Here is a 13,521-nt window from a genome sequence, read left to right as displayed (position 1 = left end):
GCTATAATAGCTGTACCTGAATGGAGCAATTTAGATCAGATGAAGACTAACAATTTTGTCTTGTTCCAACTGAAAATGTAATGACATTATTCTAAAAGGAGACATTGTTTAGGCCCTTATTAAGTACCTAAGGAAACATTACATTGTTTAACCCTGTAGGTTTTTAAAGGAGTTCCATCATTAATAGTCGGATTGTATTTTATATTACTACATACAGAGTGTCAAGGAAAGGGGGGGTGGGTGTTATGAGTAGTATGGATGAGAAATGAAAAGCAGTTCTGGTGCCTACACTTGAAGAAAGATGCACCTTAAGTGGAACTCCTACAACCCAATATGAAGAGCTGTGCCAGGCAAAACTATCTAACCTCAACCTTACTGTTCCAAGAGCCAACATGCTTCAAAACTTGAGAAAATCTGAATGGTACACTAGACTGCTTAGATAATTGAGCAGTTTTATTTGCTGAAGATTTGAGGGCCAACAGACTGTGTAATCTCACACGTGAATGTGATATAGTCAGAACAGTTTCCCTTCCCCCCATAAAAGCATAATTAAAAGGCTAGATTTACCCCACAAGAAGATGGTTCACAGCCAATCCCGAACATCACCCTAAATCCATCTATTTATGCTCACATGTAGCAAGGATCTCCAAAGCAGTGAGCCATCTGATCTTTTAGGTCTGCCGCAATACCAATACATGGATAAAGGACAGGATGGGTGAAGGATAGGATTTTCCATTTAAGTTTGAATCTCCTTGCTTTTGTGAGTTTACGATAAATCAGACAACATTAGGTTTACTCTCTCCTCTATATGCGCATATAGTGAAAGGTTTTTTTATATTTGTGTATACACACACACGCAACAGAACCCCCTGTGATATACCAGGTACCACCCTTGGAGCACCCCTGGAAGCCCTGTGTGCAATCATGGTTATGTCTCTACCTCAGTTTCCCCTAGGGCGCTTTCAATACGTTCAATGAGGCTTGTATTCAGTGAACCATGCCCCTACAGGGGTCTGCGTTTATTTAATCAACTGCCACATATGGTATGCAAACAAGCCTTCTCCTTCTGCCACAAATCCCCAGGCTTCTCCGCTGCTGGGATCTCTGAAGTCTCTCCCTTGCTGACTCAGGGTATCTCAGGCCTTCCTGCCTGGGAAGCTTTGCAGTCTCTCTCCTCTGGCACTCTCTCTGTGTTCTGGGTGTGGTTCCTCTCCCCAGGAACCTCTGCTCTGCGAGGAGATATTACTGGGAATAGTCTCCTACCCAGCCCCATACAGGAACAATCTCCTCAAGAGCTTTCTCTCTGTATTCTGGGCTCCTGCCTGAGCCCTCATAACCCTTTATAAGGCTCAGGTGTTCCTTAACTAATTAAATAGCACCCAGCTACTTCTCCAATTAACTATTCACAGACAGATCTGGGTTAGCTTATCCTCCTTAGCTGAGCCAGTCACAGGGAGGCAGGGTGCCTGATCACTCAGAGTCAGCGCCCATGACACCTCTTTAATGTTAAAATACTAAATACAAGGCCTATATCTAACTTGTTTTTCCATTCCCAGCAACCCACACTTAAGTGGCACAAATTGAATAATAGTTGCTAGTCATACATATGACTCACTGTCTAATGTGACATCTGAAGTGTAAAAAAGGTTGCATGATCTGAAAGAGTCAGGAATCTTGTGGAATTTCCCATTTAAATACTGTGTAGGATAAAAGTTCTTACTCCCACCCTTTGCCACTGCTGTTTTTCAGCTTTTGTCAGTGTAGAAATGCACAGTAAGACTGACCTAAAAAATGCCATAGCATTATCAAAATGTTCACCATCATTACTATTACAGATGCATAAAATCATTAGCACATCTATGGAGTTACCTTTTGATACAGTCAAAGCTGGTGACCACTGTGACCTCAGGATATCAAGGCAAATACTCCCATTACTGTTTATGTTTGGATGGTATATTTTTGTTGTGAAAGCAATCTGTGATTAACAAACAAAGAGGTTAGCTTCAAGTTCTGCTTACTGCAACTGGCACCATAGGTGTTGCCCCTTTAATACCCAGTTATTTATTTTTAGAGCTGCCACCCACAGAAGTAGCACAATGTGGACTTTCATCACCACTAATAGCCTATTGTACAAATATCTGACCCTATAACCCAGTTTTAAAATTTGGTCAGCTATATTAATCAATATGAATAGGTATTTTACTAACTTTTCTGCTTTGAACTAAAAAAATTGAGTTTTAAACAGTCAAGACACAGAAACAAAGCCCTAACCTAGGACTTTCATAACACTTTTAGGACAATTAAGTATTTACCTTTGGTGGTTTGAAAGGATAGTCTGTTGGAAAATGTACTGTGAGAAAAAACACTCCCCCTTGATATGCACTATCAGGCTGTAAAAGACAAAAAACAGGATTTATGCTACTGGGGTTTTTTAAGGGTCCTTTCTGAATTTAAAGAGCCTTCTCAAAACTATGGCAACTTTGGACCAAAACCTATTCACCAGCACACAGCCCAAGTATGCGGGCTGTGCACTGGAAAGGCATGCAGCTGACAATGAGGGATGGAATCCTCCCCCAAGGCTTTGGAGCAACAGCAGAGCCATCCCTGACCACTACTGCAGAAACCCACACCCTACTGAACATCACTTTTTGGGAGAGACGAGAGAAGGAAGAATGTTTGGCTGGTGAATCTACTTACTTGCTGATCCACCAGCTCCAAGCTAGCTCCCACTACATGTTTGGGCAGCAAAGTGCTCCTGGAACTCAGCTCCATGGCAGCACAGAACCTCTGAGCAGGCCCTCCTTATCAAGCCCTCTGTGCAACAGAACCACAATTGCTCTGCTACAATCAGGGCCTTCCTCTAGCTTTAAGCCACAAATATACTTACCTTAAGAAGTGATTTCTCTTTGCAGGTGCAAAGAGTAGGGTTTTCCAGCATTACTCAGCTGATCATGATGACATCAGGAAGTTTTTAAAACACACAACATCTTTGTGACCTGTACAAATCTGTGAACATGCATTTTGTTAGAGAACATGTGCACAGGTTTAAGTCCAGGTTGCACACAGTTAAAAGAGAAATATCTTTCTGTTGCAGTCATCTGTTGAGGAAACCCTTCATTTTCATAATTATGAAGGAAAAAAACCCCAAGATTAGGTGGTTGAGGGCCTCAAAGCTAAAGCATCCCTGTGACTTCTGAGTAAGTAAAGAAAAAATAATAGTTTCAAATTTCTTTGGTATCTTTAATGTAATTGCTAGGAATCTGATGCCTGCAACAAAACAGTGCAAGTACACTGGCTTCTCAGGTTCCCTGTGTAGATCTAAGGTGGCCTGTTGCTCTTCATTTTGGAGGAGAGGGGAAAGCTTAAAAAAAAATCACCATAAAGATCATTTTTACTTAGTAAAGACTGCCATAGGGAAAGCCATGTGAATACTTCATATAAAGATATTTCCAAATGAAGAAATTGTTGCAGTAAGAGACAAGTCTAAAACAGTACTGCTAAGAAGTCAGTATTATGTAATACCAAACCAAAAGTGGTTGTCAATACTTCTAGCTAGGAATACGATGATAGTTTGTATGCATACTAAATGGACCTGTCAATGATCTTAAAAGCTTTTAAGATCAAACAAATTTAACACTGAAGAAGAGGAAAAACAAACTTGCACTGTTTGGTATGTACCACATAGAAAAATTCAGAATGAAGATAATCCTTTCCCTAGTCCATTAACATTGGATAACTAGGCTTGGAAGGATTAGATTTTTATTGGTAAATGTCAATTTCAAACAACAGACACAAACCAACAAAAAATATTTCCATCAATACTAATCAAAACGTACAGATAGGCAAAGTGAGAAAAATGCTGCTTGAGAACTTATGAGAGTTTGATTTAAGATATTCACTTTGTATATTTTGACATGTGACATTGACAATTTGTGTTTTAATGGTTAGAAAGCTTTACTTTTACCAGGTAAGTGAAAGTTTAAATTAATAAAAATAAAAAGGTTCTTAAAATAAAAATAATAAAAAAAGAATTCTGCCAAATCTACAATTTACAATCTAATAGTTAGATAATGAACGCTAATGTTTTTTGTAGGGCTGTCAAGTCATTAAAAAAATTAATCGCTATTAATTGCACTGTTAAACAATAGAATACCATTTACTTAAATATTTTTGGATGTTTTCTACATTTTCAAATATATTGATTTCAATTACAACACAGAATACAAAGTGTACAGTGGTCACTTTATACTTATTTTTTATTACAAATATTTGCACTGTAAAAAAAAATGGTACATTTCAATTCACCTAATACAAGTACTGTAGTGCAATCTCTTTATCATGAAAGTTGAACTTACAAATGTAGAATTATGTAAAAAAATAACTGCAATCAAAAATAAAACAACGTAAAACTTTAGAGCCTATGAAGTCCACTCAGTCCTACTTCAGCCAATCGCTCAGACAAACAAGTTTGGTTACATTGCAGGAGATAATGCTGCCCGCTTTTTGTTTACAATGTCACCTGATAGTGAGAACAGGCGTACGCATGGCACTGTTGTAACTAGCATCACAAGATATTTATGTGCCAGATGTGCTAAAGATTCACATGTCCCTTCATGCTTCAACCACCATTCCAGAGGATGTGTCCCCATGCTGATGACGAGTTCTGCTCGACAACAATCCAAAGCAGAGCAGACCGACTCATGTTCATTTTCATCATCTGAATCAAATGCCACCAGTAGAAGGTTGATTTTATTTTTTGGTGGTTTGGATTCTGTAGTTTCCGCATCTGAGTGTTGCTCTTTTAAGACTTCTGAAAGAATGCTCCACACCTTTTCCCTCTCAGATTTTGTAAGGCACTTCAGATTCTTAAACCTTGGGTTGAGTGCTGTAGCTATTTTTAGAAATCTCACATTGGTACCTTCTTTGCATTTTGTCAAATCTGCAGTGAAAGCGTTCCTAAAACAAACATGTGCTGGGTCATCATCCGAGACTGATATAACATGAAATATATGGCAGAATGTGGGTAAAAGAGCAGGAGACACAGCTCTCCCCCAAGGAGTTCAGTCACAAATTTACTTAAACTATTTTTTTAAATGAGCATCATCAGCATGGAAGCATGTCCTCCAGAATAGTGACTGAAGCATGAAGAGGCATACGAATGTTTAGCATAGGTGGCACATAAATACCTTGCAACGCCAGCTACAAAAGTGCCCTGCGAACACCTGTTCTCACTTTCAGGTGACATTGTAAATAAGAAGCAGGCAGTAGTATCTCCCGTAAATGTAAACAATTTTGTTTGTCTTAGCAATTGGTTGAACAAGAAATAGGACTGGGTGGACTTGTAGGCTCTAAAGTTTTACATTGTTTTGGTTTTGAGTGCAGTTATGTAACAAAAAAAATAAAATCTACATTTGCAAGTTACAATTTCATGATAGAGATTGCACTACAGTACTTGTAGGAGGTGAACTGAAAAATATTATTTATTTTGTTTATCATTTTTACAGTGCAAATATTTGTAATCAAAGATGACAAAGTGAGCACTGTACACGTTGTATTCTGTTCTGTAATATAAATCAATATATTTGAAAATGTAGAGAAACATCCAAAATATTTAATAAATTTCAATGGGTATTCTATTGTTTAACAGTGTGATTAATCGCAATTAATTTTTTTAATTGCAGTTTAATCTTTTTGAGTTAATTGCATGAGTTAACTGCAATTAATCGACAACCCTAGTTTTTTGTTGCTGTTTTAACTGTACCTGTAAAAAAGTTTACTACTGGTTGAAAGTTAGTATCTAGAGAGATACTTTACCCATCCAGACTTGTCATTTGAAACATAACCAATGTGAAATATTTACCCTGGGTGGACCCAAAAGTAGCATACAAGTCATCCTACGTCCAGACATGGGACATTAATTCTGAAGGTGAATTTTAGTCCTGTGTTTTCGACAGTCCAGCAGGAAATGGGAGCATTTAAAATATATGTCATTTTTCACGTGTCTCTCAGAATCAAGTGCATTATGCCGATATCATGGCCTTCCTTAATGCCCGATATGAATGGAAGATGGACGGAAAAGGGATCTGTTCCCATTCTCCACTAGAGAAGTACATCTTCATTCTTGTGCAAGTTCAATACATGGAGAGAAAGGAATGTTTCTGCTACAGAATATTAAAGGTGAACTGCAAAGGGCGGGGGACTGGATTAAGATGTGTGTGTTATTCAGGTTGTCAAGGTAATTCTATTGGGACAAATTCTATCTTTCTTTTAAAAGATTTCCTCCACTTCCTCCATTTTTTGTGTTGAACAAGTCTCACAGCATTGTTAATGGGGTTTCATCTGAACTCTATGTCCCTTCACAGTTTTGCCATTCACCTTTCAGTAGCGCAAAGGGGGTAGAAGAAAGGAAGCAGTCATTAAACCAGAAGGGTAACTTCAGCTCGTGTGAATATGAATCCACTATTTATAAAGCAGGCCCAAAGTCAGTCAGTCACAGAGTTTGTGGGTCAGTGGCAAATCGGATAAAACCACCAGTGACACAGTTAGACAACAGGTTCTAACGTTCCATTGGTAGGTTAAGACCTAATCCTTTTCCTGAGAGGCAGGAGTTGTGTTGAAATATGCTGAAACAAGTTGTCCTAGAGTAGTCACAACTCCCTTTTTCTCCTTTTCACCATGTAATGCTGCTGCTGCTCACCTTCTTGTCATCAGATTTGGCTAGGGTCTCAGTTTCCCCTGTAGGTTCGATGGCTTAGCCCTCCAACGGAACCAAAAATCCTCTTTCTGTGGTAACAAAAAGTCCAAAAGGAAAGACATCTGGGCTATGATCCCCTTATCAGGGTCTGGGTAAACTTCTCTTCCCTCAGAGGTTCACTCTTTATGTATTTCTCCCAAATAGTCCTTTGCTCAGATCCTCTTCAGGCTTCCTTTTCAGGCTTCTTTCTATTCTTAAGCACTTTTCCTTTGACAAAGTTAGCACTTTTGCCCTTCTCTAACCACCTACCATGGAGAAAGCCTTACAGCAAATCCTAGCATTTCCCAGACCTTCTTCAGACTGAAGAAAGCAGATCTTTTATATCCTGCAGCCTATGGTTTCCATGATTGCTGTACTACAAGTCCAAAAATTGCTCTGTTTTTGGTATAACCACATCACAGGAATGGGAGGAACTTTAACCATTTAAAGGCCTAAGCGCACCCTGTGCCATCACAATTCTATTTAGAACTACTAAATGAATTACTATAATAGTTTTCCAGTTGGACTGATGAAGCTAACATATAACAGTATTTAACTGATCGTCCATGAACAAACAAACAAACAGGCTTTTCGTTTAGAAAACTGAATAGTAAACCAAAGGTTCAATGTAGACGGATGTTGTTTACCGTTAAATTGTTTTTAGTTTCATGAGCAAAAGGAGGGATTTTTTTAAGTTTTACTGAAAGTGAAAGTTAAGTGTAGCAAAGTAGGTGGAATATGTAGAATACTCTAAGTACTAAACTACTAGAATAGCAAAAAGTTTCCCCAAAATATTTAACCTGAATATCTGATAGTTCAATCCAAAACTATGTTGTTTATAGGTGCTCAAATGCTTGCGTGAACATGAATCCTTTCCACAGTCAGAGAAGTCAATACCTTAGGCCTACTTTCTAAGGGGTTTGGGGATTATTTCAATTATACGAATTACATACTTACAGGTCCCATAATAGTTGCTTGCCAATGGAACACTGAAAGACAAAGCACATTAAGTTTTTAGACAATTTTTCCCCTCCCTCAGACAAAAATATACTAAGACCTTTGCAGTAAATTATTAAGAGCTTACAGTCATCTCCAACAGGCCCTGCAGAACAGTGGGCAGGTGGGTCACGTTGTAGATCACTTAGTTCCTATGAGAAACATGAAAATATTGTAAATGATTAAAAATATATTTACAAGGAAAAATGAGGTAACCAAGAATCAAGCCAAATTCAGTTCTAATCATAGTTACATTAAAATAAGACATCTATGACATTTAAAAACAAAAAACAATAGAAATGTAAGTGCCAGTGAAAATGGAAAGTTTCCCCAAATAGATAAAACATTCCCTGCAGTGTTTGCAATGCAAGAACTGCAGTACTGTGCAACTGACATGTAAAATAGATCTGCAAATTATAAATAAATCGATTACACTTGACATTTCACTGTAGAAGACGAAAAAATTAAGATTGTTATTTTAAGTTCAATTATTTAAAGTATTCAGGAAAAATTGTAAATGCTTAACTGAGTGTTCCTTTAACTTTGCAATGTTTTGCATGACCTAATCTTGGCCCCATCCATGTACTTCAATTGATCTAAAGTAGTTTGTAAAATGTCTGATTTTCCCAAAAGGTGCTCCACAAATGTACTATTATTAAGAATGCTCATAAATGAACCTGAAAGCTAGCAGAATTTAGCATCCCATTGATGTTTATACAGAAACAGCTTCTTTACTTCCCTAAATCATATTTTTCAGTATTACTTACAAAACAAGAAAGATTAAAATTGAATAGAAATCTTCATAGAGTATTTTACAAGTATGACTTTATACCCTTTAGTAATGAAAAATATCAATCTTGGCTAATTTACCCTTCCTTGCTATTCATGTTTTTATTTTAGTCCTTAGATATAGCCTTTCCAAAGGGGAATATTGGGTATGTCTTCCTTGTCCCTTGCTACTATCAATAGTCCTCCTTATTGGAGGTTGTGACAACCACCCTCTTTTTAAACACACACATAAAAAGAAGTTTTTTCAGTTTTACATTTGGTGTTTTACCACCTTTGAAGTTGAGACACAAAGGAAGCCAGGCATTTCAATAATGTTGGTTTGATTTTGGTGTTGAATTTAATTTGACATGTTAAGTTCTCCATTAATGCTGTGTCCTAATTTCTAGTGTATTCTTTTTCCTACTTGCAGCTAATAAGAGCTTTGCTTCTACTAATACATTAATAATGTAAGCCTTATGTTTTTGAAGGCAACGTTTAATTGGGAGATCTAAAAAGAATCACTATGGGTCCTCAGACTATATTTAACTGTTGTCTTGATTTATAATCCTATCCCAGTTTTGGGTTTCCATGTAATTCCACTAAATATAAACAAAGATTCCCATATCCCGATATCCTCTCCTGATTGGTCACTGGTTATTTTAATAAAAAGTATTTTTAAAAAGATACTCTTCCTAAAATTGTCTGGCTAGTAATAGAGCATGCTAGGGCACAGGTCACTCAGGTGGCTAACTGACTTTTAAAGGTACAAGTTTGAGTATAAAATAAAAGGAGGTCTGCAAATGCTTCCCATACTATTCCTTAAGTAGAATCTGTGGATGCGGCTTTACTACTGACTCTCTCTTTCCACTCAAAAATTGCTAGCAAAGGCTCAACTGTTTCTAAAATTAGGATTTGAACTGGAAACAAAACTATTTACCTCAGCATCTGAGTCACTTAAATGCATGCATCAAGGCAATCTTTGAACTTAGTCATTAGAGGAGAAATTTCTCTAGGTCCTACTTATTAAAGCCAGTCAAAAATACCTACCTGTTCTGGAAATTAGGCACATGCAAAACAACTAGTTTCAGAAAGGAGATCAGCAGGAGCATTCAATATATGCAATTAATTTGTTTTGAAGATTAACTGGATTCGGTGTTGATGTTTTAAGATCATCATTGCAGTTAGATGATCTTACAAAAATATTATATTTGAAGAGATCTGATCACTGGGCTATGCTGCTGAGCTTTTCACCGTGTTCTATTTTGCCAGTTTGTTACATCTAGCAAACATCTTAAGTCTGATATAAATGTCCTTTTGGACACGCCCCACTTGACAGAAAACAAAAGAGCAAATACTTGGCACCAAAATTCAGTCACTCTCTTCCTATGCATTTCTCCTCCTGCCCCCAATCTCAAGGAGATTTATTAGGTAGGATGAACCTTTCCTGGAGATTCCTAAACATAAGCAAGAGATCCCCATGCTACTGGGAATGGGTCAGCCCTAAAGGACATATAAAGCTGTTATTATAGAAGCGTACAGTCTTAGATTTAAAAAGGTAATGTAACTCATTTATGTATGTATGTTTCCCATTTTAACCTTGTAAACTCCTTTTTTTCTTAGTTAATAAATCTTTTATTTATTACAGGATTGGCCACAGGCATTGTCTTTGGTTTGAGATCTGAGTTCAACTAACCTGGGGTAAGTGACTGGTCCTTTGGTACTGGGAGTAATCTGAATATGGTTGTGATTTTTCGTATAAAATGACCATCAATCACACAGCCCAGCTTGCCTGGATGGCAAGATAGACTGGAATGCCCAAGGGAACTGCTGTGATTCCATGATAAGACTTGTTATAGTGCTTTAAGAGGTCACAATTTTTACTGGGTTGGTGAAACCTAACTATAGAACACAAGCAGTTTGGTGTTTCTGCCCTGCCTTTTGACAGTCTACCCTGAGGTTGGCACTCTCATTCATGAGCCACTCCAAACAGCATGACACAGATGCAGGGTAACATAGTAGGGGGGCCATTATTCTGATACAGAAGTATCTCCTCCTGTTGCAGACTGAAGTTGTGCACATGTGGTCAATACATTACCTACAGCTGTTAGGCAAACATTTTAATGTACTTATTCAGACCAATCTGAAATGGTGCTTTATGTTGTTAAGGAAGTCATTTCCTGCAAGGCCTTAACACTGGGACAGTTTACAAAAATATTTTTCACTGGTTTTGATAAATTGGTATTAGAATTTATAAAGGCTGCAGCACAGGCAGGCAGCCATTTTTTAAGAATAGTTTTTAAAGAAGTTTCAATTAGACTGGTTTTCAGCAGTTTTAGCTAAAACCATGGTAAGAGCAAGTCCAGATATGGCTCCCTTCGGTTCCACTGTACCAGACCTAGAACTGGTTAAAAAAATTTTGCAACATTTTCTTAGTGAAGATGAATAAATAAAGATATCCTCAAAAATGGCCCATTGCATGAATGTGTGGATTATGTGGGAACCATTAAGAAAACTCCTGTGCTTGGGAAAGAATAGTAAACCCAAAGCAAATAAGCTATACCTTTGATCAGAGTAAGTTCAGACAGAGCCTGTATATACTATTAAGTCAATAATCTATGAATAAAACATGGTTTGGCCTTACCTGAGTAGGCAGGACCAACCATACTAACTCAATTTAGTAAAACGACAACAGTTTGAGCCTCTACACGTGGAAGGCCAGGCCAAGCTATAATCTAATAAAGGTCCTATTGTGATACAAAGTGACCATATCACAGTAGTTATTCTAGGTGAGACTGAAATTTAGGGTAAAATTTTCAAAGAGTTTAAAATACTTGGGGCTCCTAAATTGCCTAAGCTCGTTTGAAAATATTACCCTTTGTTACAGACTAGGACAGCCAAGATTCCCCAATTAGGAGTCAGGGGGACTGCTGGTTTGCCAGTGTTAAGAGCTGAACACTAAAATGGCCTATTGTGTTTAAAAAGTTTATTCACACAGAGCACTTTTTCCTGATCTACTGTCTACACCATTAAATGAAAATCAAGAGGATTGGATCTTGGATCCTTCAAATCTCCACTCAAATCAGTGTAGATACCCTTCACATTGAACAACTATATAGTATCAAGAGGCAAGCAGCAGTAGCTACAGCACAGGAGCTGTGGAAATCTTATCCAAGGTTTAGCGACACAGCCTTGTCACTAAAAGTCAGCGTGTGTAAACGTACTTTATCGGCACTTTTGTCGACAAAATACTTCTAGCCCCGTGAGCGGCATTAGCTTTGTCGGCAGGAGAGCGCTCCTGCCAACAAAGCCATGTTCACACTGCCACTTGCGTCGCCAAAGCTTTTGTCTTTCGCGGGGGGGTTGGGTGGGGTTTGTTTTTTTTAAAGCACCCGTGTAAGACAAAAGTTTTGTCGACAACTTCGACAAAAGCCCTAAAAAGACTTCTTGCAAAGCCGTACAAAAGGAAGTACTGCTAATTGGTAACATTCAAAAACAGAGAAAGTTACTGAACACTAAGGGCGTGGCTACACTTGCGAGTTACAGCGCATTAAAGGAGCCCCAGGGCAGCTCATTACCCATCCACACTGGCAAGGCATGTAGAACGCTCTGACTCCACGGCTAAAGCGCTCCTGATACTCCACCTCGGCAAGTAGAATAACGTTTGATGCACCCCCGCTGGAGCGCCCCAGCGTCAGTGTGAACGAGGTGTTGCATTACTGCGCTCTGATCAGCCTCCAGAAATGTCCCATAATCCCCTTAAGTCAAGTGGACACTCTAGTCATTGTTTTGGATATGCCCTTTGAAAGCTCCGTTTGACAGCCGGCTGCTTATCTGCTCTGAGACAAAGCAACCATTACTGTGGAATGCTGTGAGAGAGAGAGTGGCGGGGTGGGGGAGGTCTGCTGCTGTCTGAACTTACAAGACAACATGTTAACATGCTCTCAGCCCCCCCCAAACCCACTCTCTCTCCCCCCACATACACACAACACACTCCCTGTCACACTCCACCCCACCCCCTCCATTTAAAAAGCTTGTTGCAGCCACAATGCACTGCTCTCTGTGGCCGTTGTGGCCACCCCAGTGCGCTGTCAGTGTGGACAGACTACAGCGCTTTCCCTACTGCGCTCTACGAAGGCTGGTTTAACTCAAAGCACTCTACATCTGCTAGTGTAGCCATGCCCTAAGGGTATGTCTATACATAAACCACTGAAGCTATGCCCTGTAGCACTTCAGTGAAGAGTGGTTCTTCCACTTCTGTCAGGAACCCATCTCCCCATAAGGCAAGAGAATTCTCCCATCGATTTAGCACAGGCTACAGGTCAGTTTAACTGCATCACTCAGGAGGGTGGATTTTTCACATACCGAGCCACATAGTTATACTGACCTAATTTCCTAGCGTAAGCCAGGTCTCAGATTCTTCCACACATTTATGAATAGACTCCAAAGCATATTGATCCAGCCTAGTGTCGTTTGGGAGGCTGGTCAAACTGGGCCACAATTACATCTTTTCAAGAACACAGCATAAAAAAATATTCACCCTTTAATAAAAGATAGATGTATAAAGACTGCTGTACTAACTGCTTTCTTTAAATCCTTGTCTACACTGATTTTTTAGCCTTCCATGTAGTTACATGGGTGCAAGTGTTTAGTGTAGATATGCTGCACAGATATAAACCATGACTTGCAATGATGCAAATTAACATGGTTTCAATGCAGAATAATCTGTATCATTGCAAGATACAATTTATATCTGTGCAACATGTCTTCATTAGGGAGTTTCACCAGCATAGCCAGTGTGGTTTTTAGCTACCCAGGTAGACAGAACATTAGGGTTTGTCTACACTTAAAATGATACAGCAACACAATTGAAGCACTGCAGCTGCGCTGCTGTAGCGCTTCAGTGTTGACACTCAGTACAGCGATGGGAAGCGTTCTCCCATCGTTGTAGTTAATCCACCTGTCCAAGAGGCAGTAGCTAAATTGATGGAAGAATTATTTCGTCAACCTACCACTATCTACACTGG

General features: G+C 38.8%; 1 protein-coding gene across 1 annotated transcript in view; it reads right to left on the bottom strand.

Annotated features, from left to right (window-relative positions):
• The window catches only part of UBE2D1 (ubiquitin conjugating enzyme E2 D1), a 38,337-nt gene that overhangs the window by 9,295 nt on the left and 15,521 nt on the right, over positions 1-13,521 (bottom strand). Inside the window, exons 2-5 of the mRNA XM_024201905.3 lie at positions 7,818-7,881; positions 7,691-7,722; positions 2,313-2,390; positions 1,870-1,975 (exon numbers count right to left, since the gene is read on the bottom strand). Of these exons, the coding sequence (XP_024057673.1) occupies positions 1,870-1,975; positions 2,313-2,390; positions 7,691-7,722; positions 7,818-7,881 (280 nt within the window). The remainder of the gene's footprint in view (positions 1-1,869; positions 1,976-2,312; positions 2,391-7,690; positions 7,723-7,817; positions 7,882-13,521) is intronic.

This window comes from Terrapene carolina, unplaced genomic scaffold, assembly GCF_002925995.2.
Source record: "Terrapene carolina triunguis isolate 2854851 unplaced genomic scaffold, T_m_triunguis-2.0 Scaffold95, whole genome shotgun sequence".
NCBI lineage: Eukaryota > Metazoa > Chordata > Testudines > Emydidae > Terrapene > Terrapene triunguis.
This window is presented reverse-complemented; position numbering and strand designations above follow the sequence as displayed.